General features: G+C 38.8%; 1 protein-coding gene across 1 annotated transcript in view; it reads left to right on the top strand.

The window, feature by feature from the left end:
- Positions 1 to 4,389: 4,389 nt before the first annotated feature.
- Positions 4,390 to 25,083, top strand: part of LOC100588786 (ceruloplasmin-like) — a 33,680-nt gene continuing 12,986 nt past the window's right edge. Inside the window, exons 1-11 of the mRNA XM_030822801.1 lie at positions 4,390 to 4,544; positions 5,353 to 5,588; positions 7,348 to 7,560; positions 10,142 to 10,312; positions 11,001 to 11,243; positions 14,183 to 14,354; positions 17,846 to 17,976; positions 18,905 to 19,045; positions 19,288 to 19,499; positions 21,074 to 21,224; positions 22,281 to 22,493. Coding sequence (XP_030678661.1) covers positions 4,390 to 4,544; positions 5,353 to 5,588; positions 7,348 to 7,560; positions 10,142 to 10,312; positions 11,001 to 11,243; positions 14,183 to 14,354; positions 17,846 to 17,976; positions 18,905 to 19,045; positions 19,288 to 19,499; positions 21,074 to 21,224; positions 22,281 to 22,493 — 2,038 coding nt within the window. The remainder of the gene's footprint in view (positions 4,545 to 5,352; positions 5,589 to 7,347; positions 7,561 to 10,141; positions 10,313 to 11,000; positions 11,244 to 14,182; positions 14,355 to 17,845; positions 17,977 to 18,904; positions 19,046 to 19,287; positions 19,500 to 21,073; positions 21,225 to 22,280; positions 22,494 to 25,083) is intronic.

Genomic DNA, 25,083 nt, shown 5'->3' with positions numbered 1-25,083 from the left:
GCCCCACCTGCTAGCTGCTCTACTTATTCAAATTTTTCTAATCTGGTTGATAGTTTTCCATAGAGTAACCTTGATTATAAAGCAAGGAGTTTAATGGTAGGGCATCCACCAGGATTTAAGGCCTGGGTTTAAATTCTGGCAATAACATTTAGTTCTTTTGGCTGGTTGTTTAAAATCTCCAAGTTCCAATTTCCTTATCTGTAAAAGAGAACTTAATGAGCTTCCCTTTCAGAGTTGCTGGCACAATTAGAGCTAATATTTACAAAAGGGCTAAGGAAGAGCTGACTTTCAACAAATGGTGGTTATCGGTAGAAGTAATACAAAGAATAGAAATGGATCTAACAGTGACTGACATCCTCCATGGTGTCTTTAAACTCCCCATCTTGCCCCAACGTCTTTTATATCTAATTTATCAGCTTTATTGGAAGATATAATTAGAGCCATATACTCTGAGCAAAACTGAGCATTTGCAGATAATATAGAAGTCTACACACTTAAACTATTAAAGCCACTGCTATTACAGGTAGTATGAAAAGAACAGAAAATTTTATTTGGAATCCAGTAATCTATATCTGACTACTGGCACTACAATTTGGAAATGTACATTCTACAGCAAGTTACTTGACCTTTTGAGTTTTTGATCTCTTATCTACAAAACAGGTGTAAGGAAAGGGCAGGGGTAAGGGAGAGACTGTTGGGAAAATTACATAGGGTAATAATTTTCATTTATAAAATATTTTCTATATAGCAGAGTTTTTTACAAACATGAGATGTTATTATCACTAGTCCCTTATGCACATTTTTATTTGCTCTACTTATTTATTAAACTTAGTTACAGTTCTGGAATGGAAAACCAGGAAGGAATCTAAATTTCCTCCAAGGTATTTAGCCTCACGCCTTCAGGCTAAATTCAACAAAGTTTGGCTAAGTAAACTTAAATAAAGTGAGTTATGTTCTTGAGCTGTAACCAACAATACAATCAAATGATAGTGATCAACTTTAAACACTGCTGTACCAAAAGGCTGATCTAATGAGGGCTATTCAGGGAGGAACAGAAAGGATTAGAACAATTATTTTCATATTGACAAACAATAATATGTAACATAACCTAGGAAAAAGTGCTTGACCCTTCACCCTTCAACAAGAAAAAAAAAATAGAAGCCAATTTTCCCAGTAACCTGTTGAAAAGAACCAAAACAACAAATATTTACCAATACCATGCTCTACTATTTTCGTTGTCAGCAGGCCGAGAGCTTTTACCATGTGCCTGCTCTGTGTAAAAGTAGAGGCCAGGTCCTCACAGGAGCCATGAACTTTAATTATTATTACCCTTATATTACAAATAACAGGACTCTGGGTCAGAATGATTATGCAGCTCGTCCCACATTACACAGGTAGTAAATGGTGGAGTTGAACTGGAGGTAGATCTGCTTGAATTGAATACAGGAGATTTTTTTGCACTTTTTGGGGTACCTTGTGTAGAAAAAAATGCCAGCTGAATCGATCCTTTGCTATCCATATTCCAGGGTAAAATTAATGTTCCTATGAGAATGAGGAAGAAGTCATAGAATGTTGGGAAGAAGGGGCCTTTGAAAGCTCATTTAAAGAATCCCATTCCCACCTGGTGGGTGGGGTCCTTTTACAGCTGCTGGTCCAGGCCACAGTGACAGGGTAGGTTTTATGGTTCTTCCACATACAGAGCTAAATTTGTGGGCCTATAGCTTCCAACTATTCGAATCCAGTTGAGTTTCTTCCTTGAGGCAGAGAGCCCGTGTATAATCCTTTTGTGATACGTTGTGTTTGACTGGGGTCTTCTTGCCAGCCCTTTCAACTGTTTCCCAAAAGGTGTGAGATGTGAATCTCTTCTCTTGGTTCTCCTGTGCCAAGGTCCCTCCAGGATACACAGCTTTCCTGAATTCCTTCCAAGATCTGCTGGTGACTTTAAATCTGCCAAAGCACTCAGTGGCTCAGGCAAAGATTGCGTAAACAATCCTAAGCCATGGAACGTGATCTACTCCTTAAGAGCTAAAGTAACCTTAAAGTGAGGCTAGAAACATATAGATGGTTCAGCCCAAAGAATTTGGTATGTCTTTCAAACCAAAATGCCACATATATTACTTGCTACATTTATATTTGATCTCTTCATCCAAAACTCCAACACTTTTTGGAGTATTGACATTTGGAGTATGTGGCATTTTCTTAAATACGTATTGATATCTACATGTACACATGGGAAAAATATACTTTGATTTTGTGTGTTTTGAAAAATAGGCCGGGTGTCGTGGCTCATGCCAGTAATCCTGCCACTTTGGAAGGCCTAGGCAGGCAGATGACTTGAGGCCAGGAGTTTGAGACCAGCCTAGCAAATATGGTGAAACCCCATCTCTACTAAAAACACAAAAATTAGCCTGGTGTGGTTGCACACACCTGTAATCCCAGCTACTCAGAGTCTGAGGCGCAAGAATCACTTGAACCCAGGAGGCAGAGGTTGCAGTGAGCTGAGATTGGGCCACTGCATTCCAGCCTGAGCGACAGAGTGAAACTCTGTCTCAAAAACAAAAAAGGAAAAAATAAATTATAGTATATTTGTATATTAATAGTATATCCAAAATAGGAAAAGCTATGCTGAGGTTAAAACGAAAGAACTAGACTTCTAGGTACTGACATAAAAGACATCTAAGATATATAGTTGAGGAATAAAAGCAAGCTACAAAATTATACACACCATATTCTTTTAATTTTTTAAAAATTTTGGTGGGTATATAGTAGGTGTCTGTATTTATGGGGTACATGAGATGTTTTGATACAGGCATGCAATGTGAAATAAGCATATTATGAAGAACGGGGTATCCATCCCCTCAAGCATTTATCCATTGAGTTTCAAACAATCCAATTACATTCTTTGTTATTTTATGTATATTTGTTATTATTGACTATAGTCACCCTGTTGTGTTATCAAATACTAGGTCTTACTCATATATCATACGATTGTGTTGTCTTAATATTTCTAACCATGGGTTTCTAAACCTAAATTAGAGTCTAACTTTTGAAATACACTGTGGCTTTCCAATTCTAAAATCTCAAACAATACCTAATAGTAATAGATATTACAATACGTGATGATACCCAGATCAGATCAATGGCTTATAAACATTCCTTCTCCTTTCCTTACTTATTGTATTCTCAGCCAAGGCACTCTATTTGTTCAATAAATTTGACATTTAAATTTAACATTTCTTGGTATCTCCGGGAAAGAGAAAGAATAAATGCTTCCTATCTAATCTTCCTATCCTAATCTATAGAAGTTATAACCTACTGGAGTAAAGCAAATACCACATGGAAATTTAAGCAACAGTCTGAAGCAAGATGTGGTTTGTTGACAGTCTGTGTTACAGCTGGTAAATTCAGAGAGGGGCATGTTTCTAAGCTGAAATGGTCAGGGAAGTCTTCACTGAGAAGGTGAAGTTTCAGTTGAGCCTTGAAGAGTGGGAAAAATTTGGATTAGCCGAGAAAAAGAGAGGCTGAGGGAGGCAAAATCAGACTGGGAAATGGGCACAAATAAGATGAGATAAATTCAGAAAGCACATTATAACAACGAAGGAACAGGAAGTACTGTAAGTAACACTTGTTAAATGTTGACTATGCATCAGCTTCCTTGTGTGTCCGCAAGCTCCTCTGTAAGATGGCTGTCATTGAATTTACACAACTTCTTAACTGGGTAGGTAATATTATCATTTTATAAATGAAGAAATGAAGTTACATAATTACACATTGCTGATAACTGACAGCACTAAGAGTCAAACACAGGCTGTCTGATTCCATGTTTTCTGCATTCTCTCCCACCTCACACCGTGTTCCTAGTAAGAAAACTCCCCAAAGGGAAGGGATCCTATAAGTGAATTTTGGGGACAAATCTGGAATATCAGAGATACCAGATTGGGGCCTAGATTACATGGATAGTCTTAAATGCTAAGAAATTTGAGAATAACTTAATGAAAGTCTTAAATGACAAGAAATTTTAAATTATCATCTAGTAGAAAAACTTGATAAAGGTAGCATTTCAAGAATTTTCTGGGAATGGTACGTAGAATGGACTAAATAGTAAGAAAGTGGAGGCCAGAGACTAGACAGGAGAATATTCCTATAATTTAGGCATAGATAATCATCATTAAGGGACAGTGGATGATGGGCAACCTAACGATTCAGTGTGTTGTGCAACATTTCACCTCACCTGACAATGAAATCCAAAATCACTTGGAATGCAAATGACATATATGTTAATGAAGACAGATAATGTATGTAAACAGACACAAATGAAAGAAGAAAGCCTGGATTATAAAAGGTAGGGAAGCCCTACTCAGTTAACATCTCCAGGCTCAGAATTTGAAAATGAAGGTGCTTTTACCATTGACCTTTCTGTTTTTTATTAGTTCTCCAGGTTGGGCAATAGATAGGCACTACTACATAGGCATTGAAGAAAGCATTTGGAATTATGCTCCTTCTGGTAAAAATATGCTCAATGGAAAGCCTTTTTCTGAAGACCTGTAAGTAATCCTCTGCATTTAAAAAGTTACTATCTGAAGCAAAAGTTGATAATTGTTGATCATTGATGAAATGCTGATGAAGACTTTCTCATGATTGACACTTGCAGGGCACATATGCCATTAGAACCACTTCGTTTGTTTAGCTCCAACATGATACGGAAAAGAGGTAGTAATACAAATCCAAAATTGCTCTTTCCTGGAACGATCGCCACTCTTGTCTTCCTGACACGTTATTTTGCAGATCATAGCGAATTCTGTTTATCATTAATTTTGTTCACATGATAAGGTATAAAACAACACTTTCCTTTTGATATGTGTGTAGCTGTTTTCTCGATTTTTGTCTTCAGATAATTGAGAGAGGGAAATATAGAGGACATGAGTGGGGTTCTGATTTACCACGGTTTAAGAGCAAAACACCTTAATACTACCAACAAATCCACAAATCCATTTAAATGTGTAAACAGTCCTAAATCATGGGAACTGATCGACTACTTGAATGCTAAAGTAACCTTAAAGTGGGGTTAGAAACATAGACACAGTTCAGTTTAAAGAATTTGGCATGTCTTTTAAACCAAAATGCCACATGTTTTACTTACTACATTTGTATTTGATTTCTTCATTCAGTATTTCAACATTCTTCTCACCAATTACACCTGTTTTTGACTCCCATCACATTTTCTCCAGCCTCTGGGTTTTATTTGCCAAAATTAGGCTGTAGAACTTCTGACTTTTCATTTTAGCTTATTTAACACTTTGTTTCTTTCCAGTGGACATTTGTTAAAGTCCTCTCTTTTTTGTTTGTTTATAGAGAATTTCTACAAGGAGGTCAAGCGAGGAAGAGCTTTGTTTTTAAAAAGGCTTTGTATTTTCAATATACTGATAATACATTTCAAACGATCATTGAAAAACCATCCTGGTTGGGATTTTTAGGTCCAATGATTAAGGCAGAGACTGGAGACTTCATTTATGTACATGTAAAAAATAATGCTTCAAGAGCTTATAGTTATCATCCTCATGGGCTCACCTACTCCAAAGAAAATGAAGGTAAGCGGATCCTCTTTCCTGACATTCCTGAGTTTTGCTTATGGAAAGTATGAGCACATTGCATTAGAAAAAGCCAGGTAATCATGGACTGGTCAGCATTATGAGCTACATGGAGTTTAGAGTGGATGCAGACGCTACTTCTGATGTATTTAACGTTTATACCCAAGACAGTCCCTTTTCAGTTTCTCATCTTAATTGAGTGACAGCCCTTATGCAATTCCTAGGAGATAAAACACTTTTCCCTTACTCACCAGAAAAGAAAAAAAAGGTGTTTTTTTTGTTTTGTTTTGTAGGAAACACTCATGAGCTAAATGTTAGGTTGGCAGAAATCCTGTTCTGCCCCCACCTCATTTCCATTTCCTAGTAGATGAGGATCACTCTCTGGGAAGATATCAGTATCAAGAGAAATCACTACTTTCCAGGCAGAATCTTCTCTCCTACACAACTACGGTCACAGACACATCATGATTTTGAAAAAAAAAAAGGAAGGGAAGAGAAAGCCAACAAATAGGATTTTGTGAGTTTTTGGGAGACAACAAGGAAAGCTAGGAAAAGAGAGTTCAGACTTGTCTTTAGTAGAACACAGATATTTTTTCCCAGTGTTTGAAATATGGTTTTTAAAAGGCCTGGCATAAACCTTTAGAAAACTGGAACTTTAGGCCAACTTGATAAGAGTACCACCTATAGGATACGTGCTCCTTCCAACAGAGGCTCTATGATAATACAGGGCAGTGGAAATCCCATATGCCACTCCTTTCATCTGTCATCATTATTTTGCCATGTTACATGACCCATCTTGCAATGATTATTGCCCTTTAAATATATTCTATAAAAAAATAATAAAAGAAAAATAGTCTATATTATAGACATATAATGTGAAAAATGTTAAGAGTTTGCTTTATTTGTTTATTTTTTAATCAACTCTCAAAACTTGGACTGAGGTTTGATGATTCCGTCAGGGAAGCATGAAGAAGAACTAGAAACAGGCCTTGAATTAGTCCTCTGGACTGAAAACAGACTGAGGAAACTGGACCATGACTGGAGCCAGTTCCAGATGGGCCGCTGGGCAGGAAGAAAGCACAGAACAGTCAGTCATAATTTCTTCATGTTCAGTGTGGAACAGGAGGGTCCCAAAAGAAGAATAGAGAATCAGAGGCTGCTCCTCTTTCAAAGTCTTTTATTGAATAAGGGAATTTTATTCATAGTTAGCAGGATCCCAGCCAGGAGGGGTAAGGATCTGAGGCAACATTTTAGCCAGAGAAGAAGAAAGAAAGGAGAGCAAGGGTCCAAAGTCAGAACTGAGGTAATAGTTCAGAGTAACGGCATGGGCCACCTTCGGACTGCGGTGGGCTACTTAGAAGTAACAGGGACACACTTGGATGCCCTGGATCCCAAGTCTGACTGGCAATGAAGGAAATATGAAGGGCAACTCGGGAGTCCAGAGGTTACCTCTGCATCTGAGATCTAGGCACATGGTAGGTGCAAAATAAATATTGTTGAATCCATCAGTAAGAGTGATGATAGTCTATTAATATACTGCCTGCCCCATTCCAATTTAGTCTAAAAACTGCAGCCAAGCTGAGCATTCAGGTAGAAGCCAACTAAAAGGGATTAAGGGAGGTAGGAATCTGGGAAATGGTGGGGAGAAATGCACACTTTTTGAGAAATACAAAATAGCTTGATGGAGGAAGCCCGAGTCACATTCAAAATAGTGTTATCCAATATTTGCTGTAACCACAGTGCAGAATATGTTTTCTAGGTGCTATCTATCCTGATAATACGACAGGCCTGCAAAAGGAAGATGACTATCTGGAGCCAGGGAAACAATATACCTACAGGTGGTATGTAGAAGAACATCAGGGACCTGGCCCCAATGACAGTAATTGTGTGACAAGGATTTACCATTCCCATGTAGACACCGCAAGAGATGTAGCTTCGGGACTTATTGGACCAATTCTGACTTGTAAAAGAGGTAACTTTAAAAAAAATCTCATTGCAGTAAAAGACTAAACCAGAATGCGTAGGCTGTCTTCTGCTCTCCTAGAGGAATTTTACTATCCAAGGCACTCCATTTTCCTGCCTTGACCTTGGTTTTCCAGTCAAGGAAGGAAACTTGCCATCTTGGACGCTGAGCACTAGATGGCGATCTCAAATCCAACCCTCAGTTCAACCAATAATGCAGGTTGGTCACTAGATGGTAGTCAAACCCAATAAACTTCACTTCAGCCATCTTCATTCAAAATTACTGCCACCTTTTTGTGTTTATGTTTTAAGGTGAATCAGTTAGAATCACCAGTTTATTAATAATTCTTGCAAGGAGGAAGTTTTATTGATACGTTTCTAACTTGCAAAGGAATATAGAGTTTTGAAAATTCTGATTTGGTTCTTTAAAACAAGATCAACAAAGCGACAGCACTAGATTAATTATGAAGTTAATGAGCAAATTTAACTTCCTATGACAATCAAAGTTTAAATTTTAGGTGAACAAACAGCTCTCCACAATAAATATTTTAATAATTGCAGTTTCCTATGGCAAACACACATAGTCTCATGAATACAAATTACATTCCTTGGGAGATAACTTTTTTAAATTTTTTTTATTTTTAGTAGAGGCAGGGTTTCACCATATTAGCCAGGCTGGTCTTGAACTCCTGACCTTGTGATCCGCCCATCTCGGCCTCCCAAAGTGCTGGGATTAAAGGTGTGAGCCACCGTGCCCGGCCGGGAGATAACTTTTTAAACCAACTTTGGAAGAGCTTTTTGCCCTTCTCAAAATTGCAAGGAACTCAACTGCATAATGGCAAGATAAAGCATATGTGTTTATCATATTTAACTTAAACATTAGCTATCTAGTCTGAACATTCCAAACTTTCTCCCTTTTCTTTTTAAACAGTAAGATAACTTAATGCTTTGCATTCTCAAAGGCAAGTATGTAAACTGCCATCAAGCCTTCCTTGGTTGGATACAGTGGCTCATGCCTGTAATCCCAGCACTTTGGGAGGCCAGGCTGGGAGGATCACTTAAGGCCAGGAGTTCGAGACCAGCCTGGGCAACATAGTGAAACTGTGTCTCTACAAAAAAAAAGAAAGAAAAAGAAAAAGAATTTCTCACTTGCAGTTATGTTGATTTATGCCCTATGGTTTTAAATATAAGGCTGATATAAAATATTTGGGACTGATAATAATTTTATAGAATATTATATTTTTATATACTTTTTAATATTATAACTATTTTATTCCCACTGTCCTAAGCACTTTTCTCTTGTGTTCAATCTAAGCGCGCAGAGGGATCTTATCCATTTTGAGTCATTTGTTTCCATCTGTGGGTTAATGCGTCTGAAATCTGTAACTTTAGTTCAAACTCCTTTACTGATGGTCAGGCCTGGCAACTTGGCGTCTCTACTTGGGTGTTTCATTGGTACCTAAATATGTCATATTCCAAAACCCGTCATTTGTTCCTGCCCTGAATCTCTCCCTTCCTTCTGTGTTCCCTGCCTTGGGGAACGGCCCCAGTATGCTCCAATTAGTCACTGGAGACAAAACTCTGGGTATCATTCTTGATACTGCCCTGTCCCTCATCACTTGCTAAATACATCAGTCAAGTCCCGCCAGCTCTACTTCCTACACATCAAAAGGTCAGCTCACTTCTCTTCAGCTCCACGAACTCTAACCTAGTTCAGGCCACTGCCATCTTTTTGCTAGGATACCCACAACAGCCTCTTAGCTGCCCCACCAGTCTCTAGTGCTTCCCCTTTCAATTCATCTCCACTTGGCTTTCTGTCTGGAGGGTGAAGGTGGGAGAATGATTCTGATTCTGTCACTCCTTCGCTTAAAATCCTTCAATGACTGCTGATTGTTCTGACGATAAAGTCCAAATTCCTTTTATCTTAATTGCTGCCTGGAATCTTCTCTACAGGTACACCCCAGCAAACTCCTCATCCTTTAAATATCAACTAAGGTGTCACTGCCTTCAGAAAAGATTTCCATACCCAAGATTAAATTAACCAGCTCCCAAACACTGAGCTCTTCCCTACTATAGAATTTTACACACTATAATATCTTATTAATTGATGGCGTCCACCCTTGATTGTATGCCCTGCAAGGGTAGATAACCGTCTTGTTCACTTTTATAAATTCAACACTTGCCATAGTACCTAACATGTTACAAATATTCAATAAATATTTGTTGAATATAAGCATAGAAGAATAAATAAATTGATATGAACTAAAGTTATCCTTCATTTGAGGAAGCACAAATTTTTAGACTTTGAACTATCTCACGCGATAATGGTCATCAGATGCAGACACTGCAGAAAGTTACTGATTTGATGTAAAGATGAGTATGGATTCTTTAAATATGGCTTCATGTAGAGAATATGCTTTTTAAAGTTTGTTGTAAACTTTACAAAAACCGGCATCCCACATCGCAAACATTTACCTTTTTCATGTGCCCTAACAATTAACAAAACTGTAGATCGTAAAAGTAGTTGTATCTGTAACAATGGTTCTAATTAATGTCTATATGAAAAGTAAGAAATGTGTTTTTTGTTTCAGGGACACTGAAAGGAGACACTGAAAAAGATATTGACAGGTCTTATTTTCTGATGTTTTCTACAACTGATGAAAGCAGAAGCTGGTATAGTGATGAAAATATTCGTGCATTTACTGAATCTGGCAAAATTAATACTAGTGATCCCCGTTTTGAGGAGAGCATGAGCATGCAATGTACGATTAAAAAGAACTTTCTCATACATAATATCTTATAATTCTAACTTCTATGAACATATTCAGTCATTTCCCTTTGTTCAAGTTTATTTAGTTGAGTTTATATTTTTCAGCATTTCACTCAGAGTATACTGGGTTGACATGCAAATGCAAATCACTAGTAAAGCCTGCTCATTTCCTAAGTTCGATAGCAAGTAAAGTTTGGTCAACATTTGTTTTCTGAAGTCTGATATTGATTTAAAATAGACAGTAAAAACCTAAGAAAGATGTAACTTTAAGTAATAAAATATGGAATAACAAAGACATAATTGACCAAATATTTTATGAATATGTGTTTTTATCCAACATAGAATTTTTCAGAAATGATGTCATCATAATCCGTCACCCTTATCCTTGCTTTCTTCTCTCATGAACTTAGTTTCTATTTTTTTCCCCTTTTCACTGCTTCCTGCCTTTCAGGAACTTTTTCTCCTCTTGCCTTTAAACCTTTGTGCTTCCCTCACTTCTCATCATACACAATGCATATGGACTCCTTTCCCATGAAACACAAATCAGATGTTATAGATTATGTGTGAGAACAATGTTGACATTGTGAGGTTTATATTAATATGATGAGGAAATACATAGAATTTTTACCAGGTGGCACTGATCTATCATGCCTGATTGATTAATATACATTTATTTTCAGCAATAAATGGGTACATCTATGGAAATCTGCCCAATCTCACCATGTGTGCTGAAGATAGGGTCAAGTGGTATTTTGTTGGCATGGGTGGCGTGGCTGACGTACACCCTGTCTACCTCCGCGGACAAACTCTGATCTCTCGGAATCACAGAAAGGACACCATTATGCTCTTCCCCTCCTCACTGGAAGATGCCTTCATGGTGGCCAAGGCCCCCGGAGTGTGGATGCTGGGATGCCAGATATATGGTAGGGATTTATTACTTTTTCAAAATACAGAGTCAGAGAACATCCAAGGTCATAGCCCATTACAAATGTCTTACCTTACAAATGAAGAAACCGATATCCAAGAAGGTGATATGATTCGTTTTGGAAACAGTCAGTGATGGAGCCCAGGTCCCTGAGAGCTTTTCATTCGATTACTTTAAATCCTTTCAAGTATATAGGATTGGGTTGCTGTTTTTATGAAAACTTTTATATTCATTGTGAGAATATAAACCCTGAGTGTCAGACAGAGCAGATATTATTACAGCTTTTTCTTTAATTGAGGAAACAAGTATCAAAATCCTATGGGAAGCAGAGCAAGAAATTATGCAGAACCCAATAATTCTAATTGATTACTCAAGTAAACCTCCTTATTTTTGTTTATTTCCCTCTCCAATCACATTTGCCATTTAATAACAGAATGGTCAGTTATGATGTTATTTATCTTTTTTATTCTTGAATATGACAAAACTCTGTATATGATCACGTAAACGTTCTGTGTTATTTTTCAATCAGAAAACATAATTTTCATTAGAATTACAGAATTTAACTTTATTTTTTTGGTAGAAAAATGGAGTTTACTTCTCTGATGAAAACCTTTCTTTTTGTAAGTCCCGAACTTTGGTTAGTATCGTGTTTCAATTAATTATTCAAACAACTAGATGACAAGTATTTATCAGGATTTTCTATGTGCTGCATCCCTCCCAGGGGTGTGAGAAAAAGAAGAACCACTCACGGCTATTATAACTCAAGGACTGAATTTAGTGATAAAAAGTTTTCACTTAGAAAAGATGATAATTTTCAGATTGAAATATACACTCGGCTCCACCAGTACCTCCTATCTACCTTATTCTCAGATCATACCCTCAAGCCAGTCTTTCTATCTCAACCCTGCAGAAAGACTAGTGTCAGCCCTAAACCAAGTGAAAAAAACGCCTCAAAGCCTAGTTGGCTGATGGGACCCCATCACTTTCTCCTGTGTGTCTTTTCTTTCTATGTCCTTCTGAAGATTTTCTGTGCTTTAATTTACTCCATTTTTTTAAAGCAATTACAAGAATGTATGAATAGACCTTTGCTGGAAAGAAAGGTAGGAAGGAAAGAAAGGAGGAAAAAAAGTGGGAGAAATGGAAGGAGGGAAGGAGGAAAAGAGGCCGAAAAGTAGGTGGAGGAAAGCAGGCAGAAAAAGTGAAAGAAGGCTAGTGCAGTATTCATTAGCCTCCAGCTCAAAAGAACTGAGAGTTAAATAATCCAGCCGTTAAATTATTGGTAGCTTCAAATTGGTCACAATGGGAGTGCTTACACCACAAAAAAATTAGCACATAAATCAGAGTTTGTGTTTAGTTTTGGAGAGCTGCTTTAAGGACACACCATTAGTCCAATTCCACTCCACCACCATCTTAGCCACTGTAATGAATTTGTGCAAGTATTTGAAAACCTGTTCACTATGCACTTTCACACAACATAAACATGAACATGTAGAAATAAAAATACATAGCTATGTTTTGTGTTTTGTTTTATGTAAGTAGATCACACTGCATATAATATTCTGTTGTTTTCATCACTCATATCAAAGTCTTGAAGTCTCTTTCCATGCATTCTCTATATATTTAACTTATTCTTTTTAACTGTTGCATAGTTTTCCATATTTTGGTTGTACTGTAATTTATTTAACCATTTGCCTACAGACAGATGTTTAAGTTGCTACTGCCTTTTTGGTTTATTAACAAAGTTATAGTTAATACCCTTTTTTTTTTTTTTGAGATGGAGTTTCCCTCTTGTTGCCCAGGCTGGAGTGCAGTGGCGCGATCTCAGCTCACCCCAACCTCTGCCTCCCAAGTTCAAGCGATTCTCCTGCCTCAGTCTCCCGAGTAGCTGGGATTACAGGCATGTGCCACCATGCCCAGATAATTTTGTACTTTTAGTAGAGACGGGGTTTCTCCATGTTGGTCATGCTGGTCTTGAACTCCCGACCTCAGGTGATCCGCCCTTCTTGGCCTCCCAAAGTGCTGGGATTACAGTCATGAGCCACCATGACTGACCTTATTTAATACCTTTTTATATGTCTCTTCATGTATGTGAAAATACTTCTCATGACTCTCAAGAAGTGAAACTATATGACGGCAGAGAGCTTTTTTTTTTTTTTTTGAGTCATGCTCTGTTGCTCAGGCTGGAGTTCAGTGGTGCAGTCATGGCTCACTGCAACCTCGATCTTCTGGGCTCAAGCAATCTTCCCACCTTAGCCTCCAGAGTAGTTGGCGTTACAGGCATACACCATCACACCCAGCTGATTTTTTTGTTTTGTTTTTTGTAGAGATGGGGTTTTGTCATGTTGCCCAGGCTGGTCTCAAACTCCTGGGCTCAAGTGAGGCCGCTTGCCTTGGCCTCCAAAAGTGCTGAGATTACACATGTGACCCACTGCCTGCCAGCGCTTTTAATTTTAACAAATTTTGCCAAATTGTCTTCCATAAAGTCTATATTAATTTACATTCCCACCAACAGTGCTCTGAAATTAAAACGGAGGACTGATTTTCTCATGCCTTGAGTTTCTTTCTTCCAGCCAACTGATTAATTGAATAAACCAACTAACTCATTAATGACTAGTAGTAGTAATTTCATATTCATGAGGGAAGATGTTCTTGGACTCTCAAATTCTTCTCAGTATGTAGGTACCATCTTCACAAAAGAGTTGGTCCAAAGCTGGTTATTATTCTCTAATAATATATATGCCTTTAATATTCATTTTTGCATCCTGACTTTTGTACTTATTTCACACATCTTAAATTTTTCCATTGATTTCATACGTCATATTTCTCAAAGAAATAGGAAGTCTCAATATTGTTGGCTAAAACTGAAAATATGTATTGACCAAGAAAATTGTCTTAATGTTTTAATAACATTCTCAATCTGGGTTTACTGTTTTTCAGAGAGTATGCAGGCATTTTTCAAAGTAAGTAATTGCCAGAAACCTTCAACAGAAGCCTTCGTTACTGGGACACATGTTATACGTTACTATATTGCTGCTAAGGAAATTCTTTGGAACTATGCTCCATCTGGTATAGATTTCTTCACTAAAAAAAATTTAACAGCAGCTGGAAGGTAATGATTCACTGGTTAAAATATTTATAGTTAAATAATTAAGATAATTGAAAAATTTCATAATCTAGTTACTTTTAAAAAAGATTTAGGCATCTAATTAAAATATACTGATAAAATAAATATAAGAAAATAATTGGAAAATTTTGAAGCCAAGGAGCATTGCTAGACAAAATTCTTCTCTAAATGCGCTGGCTGACAATGTAAAGGAAAATATACTATTCATCTTTTTCCTAGCATAAAACCTTAAAGTGGATTTATTTTATACTTATGAAACATTTAACAACATAGCAGACAATGTCATCAATAACATTTTATTAAAATTTTAAAACATTTTTTGTGTGTAACTTATACACGCCTGCTAAGATCTGAAGGCATAATTAAGTCATTGAATGTGATATCCTTAAACTATATTTTATACATATTATGTACTCAATAACACCTAAGACTATATTAGCAGTTGTTGTCTTAATAACCAAAAACTAACACTAAAATACATTACTCTGGCATTAGCATTTAAACGTGGGCAAAAAGTTTTTCTGATAGTCTGATAGTATCAAACACTTTTTCTGTACCTACTGATATGATCATATGGTTTTTGTCCTTTATTCTGTTAATGTGATATATCACATTGATTGATTTGCATATGTTGAAACATCCTTGCATACCTGGGAAAAAAACCCACTTGATCATGGTGTATTATCTTTTGCTTATCTGTGTTCCGTTGTATCTCACTGAGCTTCAATATTGTTATTTTGACTTTTTTTGGCATTTCATAGATTCCTTTTTCATTAGAATCTGTCACTGGAGAATCATTGTGTTGTTTTGGAAGTGTTGTGTTTCCTTGCTTTTTCATGCTTCTTGTGTTTTACATTGATATCTGCACTTCTTCCCATTTTTTTGTAGGGGGGGTGGCTTTTGTAGCAAAAGAGACATTTTCTATAGATGTATTTATAGTGTGGATTGGGTAGGATGCTTTAATTTTGATTCTTGCTGTGTGCAGTCATGTGGTTTCTGTACAATTTCTTCAGCTGTAATCAGCATCAGTGGTGCTTGTGAGTTCCTTGGTGGCTTATGCTGTGGTTGTTAGTGGAGGCTGTGGTTTTGCTGGGGATGGGGATGCCAGATGGGACCGTCCTTGGGCCCCAGTGGTGGTGGCAGCAGGCTGAGTCTTCCCATCCTTGGGGCCCAGCAGCATACATGGGCACTGGTGTTAGAGGACCCACACAGGCTAATTTTTGGGCCTCCAGGTGGCTTTCTCAGGTGTCAGCAGTGGCAATGGTGAGTTGGGCATATCTTTGTGTCCCTGGGTGGCATGGAGGGTGGTGAAGGCAGGAGTGGTAGCAGGCCAACCCTCAGGCCCCCAAGTGACATGCATAAGTGCCAGTGGTGGAAGCAACAGTCTGAGTAGGCCATTCCCTAGACCCCCAGGTGGTACATGCAGGTGGGTGCCAGCAGTGGTGATGGCAGCAGGTTGGGCAGATGTGTCCTCATACCCTGGAAGTAGTGTACAAATTCAGCTGTGGTTGGTGGAGCAGGTTGATCCTCAGGCTTCGATAACACTTGTGGGCTCTGGCAGGCCAGGCAGGCCCCTGAGACTCCTGGGGAGGCAGAGTGCATAGATGCTGGTGATGGCAGGCAGGGCAGATCGATTCCCAGGTCCCTGGACAGCACACGTGGGCAATGGCAGAGGTGGCATCAGGCAGAGTGGACCTGTTCTCAGGCCCTCGATGGTGTGCATGAGTGCAGACTGTGGTGGATATGGTGGGTCAATCCCTAGGTTCCCAGTTAATGTGTGTGGGCACCAGCAGAGTGGGCAGACTCACCCTCAGGCCCCTAGATGGCATGCCTGGGTGCCAACAGCAGGTGGGGCAAGACTGTCTTCAGATCCCCTGATAGTGCACATGAGGAACAGCTGTGGCAGGCAGGGCAAGTCGATACCCAGAACCCAAGATGGCGCACTTGAGTGGAAGCAGCAGTGGGCAGGTGTGCCTGTCCTCAGACTCCAGGAGAGCATCTAGACGGGCTGGTCTCATGTCCACCAAAGGTGCATTCAAGTGTGTGGCAGCCCTGCTGCTGAGAGGGCAGTGTTTGCTATCAGTGGCAGTTACTCCAGGCAGGTGGCTCTCGGCTGTGGAGAGGGCACGCACAGCTCCCTTTGTTCTGGGGTAGCCTCTCTGGTGCACGGCACAGCCCATGCCCCACAGTGTAGAACATCCTATGGGCTAGAGTGCTGGGGACCCGGCCACTCTACTGGATCCGGCTTCAGTGTCACAGTGCTTCAGCCCTCTGAGTGGACACAGGAGAATGTCAGTGGGGTTCCAGGGATGTGGAGATACAAGGGCTGTTGGGCCCTGGGGCAGAATACAGTCTGGTTGAGGCTGGGCTCCCAAAATGGTGCCATGCTATAGCTACTTGGGTCTCGGGGGTTTTATGGGACCCAGCATGAACTACCTGTCTGGAATAATGCCATTGTATCAACTCCAAGCCACTCTCTCTACTCGTCTCAGGGCCTGCAAGGGCTGAGGGGCTCTCCTGTGGCTAGGATTGGCAGGAATCTATGATAGAAGTATGGACTGATGGGGATCTCTCACCTTTTTCCCACACTGGGGAGCCTCTCCTGGCTCCCAGCCAATCTGAGCAGTGACAGCTGCCTTGCTTTCCTTTCCTTCTGTGTCTCAGATGTTCTTTGACACTTTCCTGCTGAATTCCAGTGTTCTCTCTTAGATGCTGTATCCAACTTGTGATTATCTACTCAGTGTTTTGGTCCGTCTTTGTGAATGTGAGTTCTGGGTGCCTTTAGTCCTTTTCTTACATTTTACGCTCATCAATAAATTACTCAATCTGTGTAATGGAAATTTTGTATTAAATGTCAGAAAGATAACTGGGCTTAGAGCAAAAAACTAGATTTAGATTTAGGGCTTGCTCTCATTTCGTATTGACTAAAATAAGTATGAATTAATAGATTCATTTTGCTTGATCTTCCTGGCTGTAAAATTCTATGATGTTTTGGCACAGCAAGTTACCACTTCATTGTTAGGAAATACTTCTTCTCAGAGGCTCCCTTTTATTATAACAATTAAAAAAAAATAACATCTATATTTTTAATATTATAGCATCTCTGCAAATAGTTGTTTTAATAGCAATATTTGTTATTACCTGCCTGAAAAAGTCAGATATAATATCTTTTAATTTTTACTCCAAAAGAAAGTTAGCAGACAAATAACTAGGTAGATACATATAGATAATTATATATATGTGCATAGACAAAAGACTGAAAGGATATTTACAGAAAATACTGACTACGGTAATATATAGATGGTGGGATTAAGGAGATTTCCATTTTCTTTGTTGTATTTTTCTTTCTTTTCCAAATTTTAGATTTATAATCAGAAATAAATTACAAATATTTTAAACAGATGTGTTTGGATTCTTTCTTTTCACATGATAACTGTGAATATAAAAGTTCTTTGTGTATTACCTTCTCTGCACAGTAAATCCCAGTTATTTTTTGAACGAAGTCCAACCAGAATTGGAGGAACTTACAAAAAACTGGTTTACCGTGAATACACAGATGCTTCCTTCCAAACACAGAAGGCAAGAGAAGAACACCTTGGAATCCTTGGTAAAATTCTATTCATAGCTTGTAGGGTTATAAACATTATTTATAAATATTCTGCAATCAAACCCGTATTCATCAACCCAGTTAGAGATTTTAGCTATAATATTATAGCCTTATGAAAATAATACATCAATTTACCCAATGACTTTATTTTATTTTACTTATTTTATTTTATTTTATTTTACTTTATTTTATTTTATTATTTGAGACAGTCTTGCTCTGTTGCCCAGGCTGGAGTGCAGTGGTGTGACCTCTGTTTACTGCAACCTTCACCTCTCAGGCTCAAGTGATCCTCTTATCTCAGCCTCTGGAATAGCTGGGACTACAGGAATGCACCATCATACTCAGCTAATTTTTGTGATGTTTTTGTTTTTTTGTTTTGTTTTGTTTTGTTTGAGACAGGGTCTCACTCTTTTGCCCAGGCTGGAGTGAAAGGGCATGATCTCAGCTCACTGCAACCTCTGCCTCTCAGATTCAAGCAATTCTCATACCTCAGCCTCCCAAGTAGCTGGGACCACAGACACACACCAACACACCTGGCTAATTTTTGTATTTTTTGTAGAGACCAGGTTTCACCATGTTGCCCAGGCTGGTCTTGAACTCCTGGGCTCAAGCCATCTGCCCATCTCGGCCTCCCAAAGTGCTGGGATTACAGGCATGAGCCACCGAGCCCAGCCCACCCAGTGATTTTAACTACATTCTTTATTCCTATAAATCCAAAGAGACTAATCTTCCTCTAATATCTAATATCTTTGATCCAAAGTGACTTTATAAAACCGTGAATCATCTAGACTTCTTGCAGTTGCACCCATTTCTGGGTTCGTGGCATCATCCCTTTAATTTCTTCCTAAAAGAACTTTACTCAAGTAACACAACCTGACAATTACCTTTATGAAAACCAAAGATAACTACTAACTCTGTTGGTTTCTAGGCCCTGTTATTAAGGCAGAGGTGGGACAGACCATCAAAATCACTTTCTATAACAATGCTTCCCTGCCACTCAGCATTCAGCCTCATGGACTGCATTACAACAAGAGCAAAGAGGGCTCATTCTATGAAACACCTGGAGGAAGTAAGTAGAGCTCAAGGGAGGTCCAAGTGAGCCATACCTCCATATAATGCCGCAAGAAATATAACTCCTTTTGTGCAGCCTACCTGTCACAGTGTAACAGCTCTGTATACTTATTGTGGCAGAGTTATTACTTTAGTTCCTATTCAACTGTCACCCAAAGAGAAAGATCTGTTCTTGCTCTCAGAGATCTCCCAGTCTAGACTAGTGTACTTATGGTCTTGCAAATGTTTATTTCTTGCTAGGTACCCCTCCACCCTCTTCACATGTAAGTCCTGGCACAACATTTGTCTATACATGGGAAGTTCCAAAAGATGTGAGTCCCACCTCCACAGATCCCAACTGCTTGACCTGGTTCTATTACTCTTCAGTAAATGGGAAAAGAGACATCAACAGTGGCCTTCTGGGGCCTCTCCTTGTATGTAGAAATGGAAGTCTTGGAGACAATGGCAAACAGGTGAGTCCTGAAGTGTATGGCCAGGTAACCCTTGGTGAGAGGTGCCTGAGACAGAACTGCAGAGAAATGACAATGTCTCAGCGCCAGAAGAATCAGCAGCTTCAACTTCTGTGTACTGATGTCTCACAGTTCTATTCTTACCTCAACTAAACACCTGTATCTGCCCATTAAACTGGCATCCTGGCATGTCTCACAGACATCTCATCCTTTTGGGCAGACCTTTACTGTCCCTCCCTTTCCTCAGTCAGCCTCTTCTTCCTCTGTTCTATCCCTTAGTTAATAATGTCACCACACCTTGGACTTTCATCAGCAACTCCTTCTGTCTCACCTACACATTTATCACTAAGTCTCCAATACCTCTGCATTATTTTAGGCACTATCATCTCTTTCTGAATTCCTTTCATTCTTAGCTTCTGTCTTCACTCCTATCTTGCTTTAATACAGCTAGTCCACATCCCTCCCTAAGGAATCTGGTTATAGCACTCCCTGTAATAAAGATCTACCCACAATTTGTTGGCTCAGAAGCCAACACATCAGATCTTGACAATTACTTCATATTTATGTCCCCTCCCACCCCTACACTGAGAATTAGCTTCTTCTAAATGGCAAAGTAGAATTCTGCATTATGATGGAATTAGCTCATTAGGCCCTGAGTAAGGAAGGCTATTTGACATCTCTGATTTTCCCCTCTTCTCTCCATCTGGAATGGCCTTTCCTCAGTGTTTTATCTGCCAAAAGTGGGAGACATTTTTGAAACTCAGACTGAGAGTACCTTCCTTTGGACAATCTTCCCTAACTAAAGTTAGTTGAAGCTCCTTCCACTAGAAACTAGACTGTTTCTAGTGGAAGTATACACAAGATTTTCTAGAAAGTGCACACAAGATTTTATTAATTTTTTATAATAACCACAGCTCCTCTTGGGCATATAATAGGTGCTCAATAAATGTTAGCTAAATGAGTTTCCCTTTTTTCTCACTCAGAAGTGAATATCTAGTTCTTTTCTACATTTATATAAAAAAGTATAGGTAACAAAGCTTTATGAATCCATACATATATAACAATGTATACCTTATTCAAAATTATAAATATATATTTATATTTATCTATATGTCATATTTATAGTGTCATAATTCTTATAATACATAAAATTTTTATATTTAATCTAGTAATATGCTTATATTAAATTTGTTCAAAAGCCCTAAAAATTCAGACTTTCTAGAATTGAAAACTATTTATTTAACCTACTTTCCATAGAGTACATTATGTTAAAAGCCACTATAAACATCTTATGGTTTAGTTTATGAAGTTTAGATATAGGAATCCCTGGAGTAAACACTTTATATGAAAAAAGCCATAGAGATTCCTCCCAACTTCTTAGTTCTGTGATAATTCATTCACTGGGACTTGTGCCTTTCTACGGACTATCCAAAATCAGGAAGTCAATTGATCAAATTTTTCACAAGTACACAATCTCCTTGTGTGGGAAACCCTATATGCAGATCAACCATTTGGCTAGATTTGAATATGGACCATCTATACTTCATGTCTATTCCTTTTTCTGTTCTCATCCACAGAAAAGAGTAGACAAAGAGTTTTACCTACTTGCCACAATATTTGATGAAAATGAAAGTAATCTCTTGGATGAAAATATCAGAACATTTCTAACAGAGCCTGAAAATGTAGATAAAGAGGATCCAGACTTCCAAGCCTCAAATAAGATGTACTGTAAGAAACAATTTAACTTACAAGATAAATGCATTAAACACTTAATTTTATTTTGCCCAAAGAATTATGGATTAAAAGAGACTTAAGTTTTCCTCACAACGGTTGGCTAATACACTTATGTTTCCTTTAAATATCCCAGCCATGTGCGGTGGCTCACGCCTGCAATCCCAGCACTTTGGGAGGCCGAGGTGGGTGAATCATCTGAGGTCAGGAGTTTGAGACAAGCCTGGCCAACATGGTGAAACCCCATCTCTACTAAAAATACAGAAATTAGCCGGGAGTGGTGGCAGGTGCCTGTAATCTCAGCTACTTGGGAGGCTGAGGAAGGAGAATGGCTTGAACCCGGGAAGTGGAGGTTGCAGTGAGCTGAGATCACGCTATTGCCCTCCAGCCTGGGTAACAAGAGCAAAACTCCATATCAAAAAATAAATAAATATATAAATAATAAATAAATATCATTTCCCAAGAAGAATACTGTCTACGAGGGTGATTATTTTGAATTTAACTTACCAAATATTTACCAACACCTTCTTGGTGCAACATATTTTATCTATAGCTAAATATGAAAAGTCATGTACTTCTCTATTGCCAAATTCATAGAGTGGATGGAGTAGGGTGTTTGTTGAGCTGGTTGGGTGGGTTGGTGGGTGGCTGGTTGGTTGGTTGTTGGTTTTTGAAGACTGTACGGTGCAGTGGGAAAAGGGTTGATCCAGAATCTGGAGACTTGGACTTTGATCTTAACATTTTCATTTATTAGCCATATGACATTGAACAAGTACCTGCTTCTCTGGCCTTGGTTTCCTCAACTCTAAAAGAAAGAGCTTGACTGGAATAACCCAGTGAGAGTATCATGGAATTCTGTCATTCTCTAATTCTATAATGTCATTTTTAGCCCCCATGAAGTGATTAAATAACAATAGAGGAGAGGAAAGTTGAAAAAATTGCTTTGCTTTTTTTACATGAATGAGCTGCTTCATGATTAATGCTTTGTTGGGTTTCAAAAGATATCAAGTACCAATATTAAATACTCTTTCCTTTGTTACAAATGCCTTGCAGCCATAAATGGATACACGTATGGAAATCTGCCTGGATTGGATATGTGCTTAGGAGACAATGTTTTGTGGCACGTTTTTAGTGTAGGATCAGTGGAAGATTTACACGGGATATATTTTTCAGGAAATACCTTCACTTCTTTAGGAGCAAGAAAGGACACAATACCTATGTTTCCTCATACTTCTCAGACGCTTTCGATGACACCTGATTCTATAGGTGAGCAGTGGGTCTTCTCATTCAGCCTGAAACATTAAAGTATGTGGAAGCACTATCTTTATATGCACTGAATATTCTGTACAGGAAAAAAAAATTGAACTGATACAAACAATGCTTGAGAAACCTTTGCCCTGCTCCACTTCATTTATAAGGGCCTTAGTGTCTCATTTTCCTATACACATAAATCCCCTAAGTTTTTTCAGGTCCTCTTAGTCCTTTAGGCTTTAAACCATCCCAATGCTCTTCAAAAATGATGAAGATGTTTTAAACCCTTTAAACTCATTTTCATTCTGTTGTCTTCTGCATTTCTTACTCTTCTGTCCATTTGTTTCCCAGGCCTTCCTCTTGCTTCGACCTTACCCTACTGCCTTGTGCCTTTCTTTTTCTATCCTCCTTACTAGCTTTGCTCTCTAGATAAATATTTTAGCTTCAGTGAAGTTGATCCTTGCTGGCAACATTTTTTTTTAAAGAAGGCACCCCATATCAAAGAACTGTGTGGGGATCAAAGGAAACCAGCCTTCCTTCTGAACCTCGTTTCCTCATTTGTAAAATAGGAATTGTAAAAACTTGTAATTTGCAAAAATGAATAGATAATGATCAATGAGACAGGCAAAGTATAGTAAAGTGCATGGCATATGTTAGACTTTCAATAAATGCTAGTTCCTTCTTTAATCCTGTAGATCCGCCCTTGTCCCATACACCTGCCCCTTCAAAATCCATCTATCTTGGTCAAAAATGACTGATACCAATCAAAACCTGGCTATATGATAAACAAACTACTCTGTAAATACTAAGAATTGGTATCTTGACTCTGTGATGCCAAATATTCATTTGACTACATTTTCTTCATTTCAAAATTTAAAATTTTACTTTTCAAACAAACAAAAGTTGTGATTCAGAGTAACTGGAGGGGAAAAGAAAGAGATCTTTGGCCCGGCGCGGTGGCTCACGCCTGTAATCCCAGCACTTTGGGAGGCTGAGACGGGCGGATCATGAAGTCAGGAGATTGAGACCATCCTGGCTAACACGGTGAAACCTTGTGTCTACTAAAAATACAAAAAAATTAGCCGGGCATGGTGGTAGGCGCCTGTAGTCCCAGCTAGTCGGGAGGCTGAGGCTGGAGAATGACATGAACTCAGAAGGCAGAGCTTGCAGTGAGCCAAGATCGTGCCACTGCACTCCAGCCTGGGCGACAGAGCGAGACTCGGTCTCACAAAAAAAAAAAAAAGAGAGAGAGAGAGAGATCTTTCTTTGGTGCTTTTTTCTTCTCCTCTTTGTTAGCAGATGTACCTGCATGCTCATTCAGGGACAAGTTACTGCTTTTTCCTGCCCCAGTCCTTCCTCTCCTTTCCCCTGCAGGTGTTTTTCTGGATTTAAAAACTACCTTGTCTCATTCTCTTTTCCAAAGCATATCAACTGTAGCAAACAAGTGGTACACTATGTGTTAAACATGGTGCTAGAGCTTATACAGGGATTATTTCATTTTAAACAAATTCTTTTTCTCAAACTCTGTGAGTCTGAAGGTTTTGCTTCCTTGTACAGCTTCTTAAACCTTACCCTCCACAAAAGTCACAGCAACAACAGAAATATGTAGAGTTGAAAGAGAGCATTTGTCAAGTAGCAGTGTCAGCACGTGGTGGGCCTAAAATTACCAAGGTAAAAGAAAGAAAACTAGAATTCAGGTGGAATGTTCTGGTCGGAATCAGGCTAGAGTTTTTTTGTTATGGTGGTTTTTTTTGTTTGTTTTTGTCATTGTTTTGCATTTTTAATGTATTTTTAATGTATTGAACTTTTTTTCCCTCCCTTCTCTGCTACCTACCACTCTGATCAAAGCCATCATCTCTCATCGATTATTTTTAATAGGCTCTCAGCAGATCCCGTTTCTTTCACCATTGTACATGCCAGTCTATTCTCAGCACAGCTGCTAGAGTGTCCTTATACCCTTCATTGACTTAAAATCCCACAGTGGCTCTCCATTTCACTCAGTGAATGCTATCATGTATTCAGTGGCCCACAAGGGCTCCATGACCTAGCCCTCCGCTCCCTAGTACTCTCACCCTTGCTCCCTCCCTCCAGACACACCGGCCTCTTGGGTGGTCTTCACACACACCAAACAGGCTCCTGGCCTGGGGCCTTTGCCACCTGTTTCTTCTGCCTAGAGAGAACACACTTTTCCTCCAGACCCACCTCATCTCTTATAAATTTTTGCCCAGGTATCACCCTCTCATCAAGGCCTACCCTGCTTACCCTATGATATTGCTCACTGCTCTCTTGAGCCCTTCCCAACACGCACCCAGAATTCTCAGTCCTCCTCACGCTGTTTTACTTTTTTTCTTTAATCATAGCTCTTATCACCTTCCAGCATACATACAAGTTGCTTAACATGTTTATTGTCTGTCTCCACAACACCTTGCAATATGAACTCTGAGAGCAAGAATTTTTAACTATTTTTTTCTCTGATGTTTCCCGAATGCCTAGAAATACGTCTGACACAAAGAAGGTCATCAATAAATATTTGTTGAATTAATGAAAGAATGAATGGATGATTTTACTATATTTCTTTTGAGTGTTGCAGCTTATTAATAATTTT

The sequence above is a fragment of the Nomascus leucogenys genome, chromosome 11, assembly GCF_006542625.1.
Source record: "Nomascus leucogenys isolate Asia chromosome 11, Asia_NLE_v1, whole genome shotgun sequence".
Taxonomy (NCBI): domain Eukaryota; kingdom Metazoa; phylum Chordata; class Mammalia; order Primates; family Hylobatidae; genus Nomascus; species Nomascus leucogenys.
This window is presented reverse-complemented; position numbering and strand designations above follow the sequence as displayed.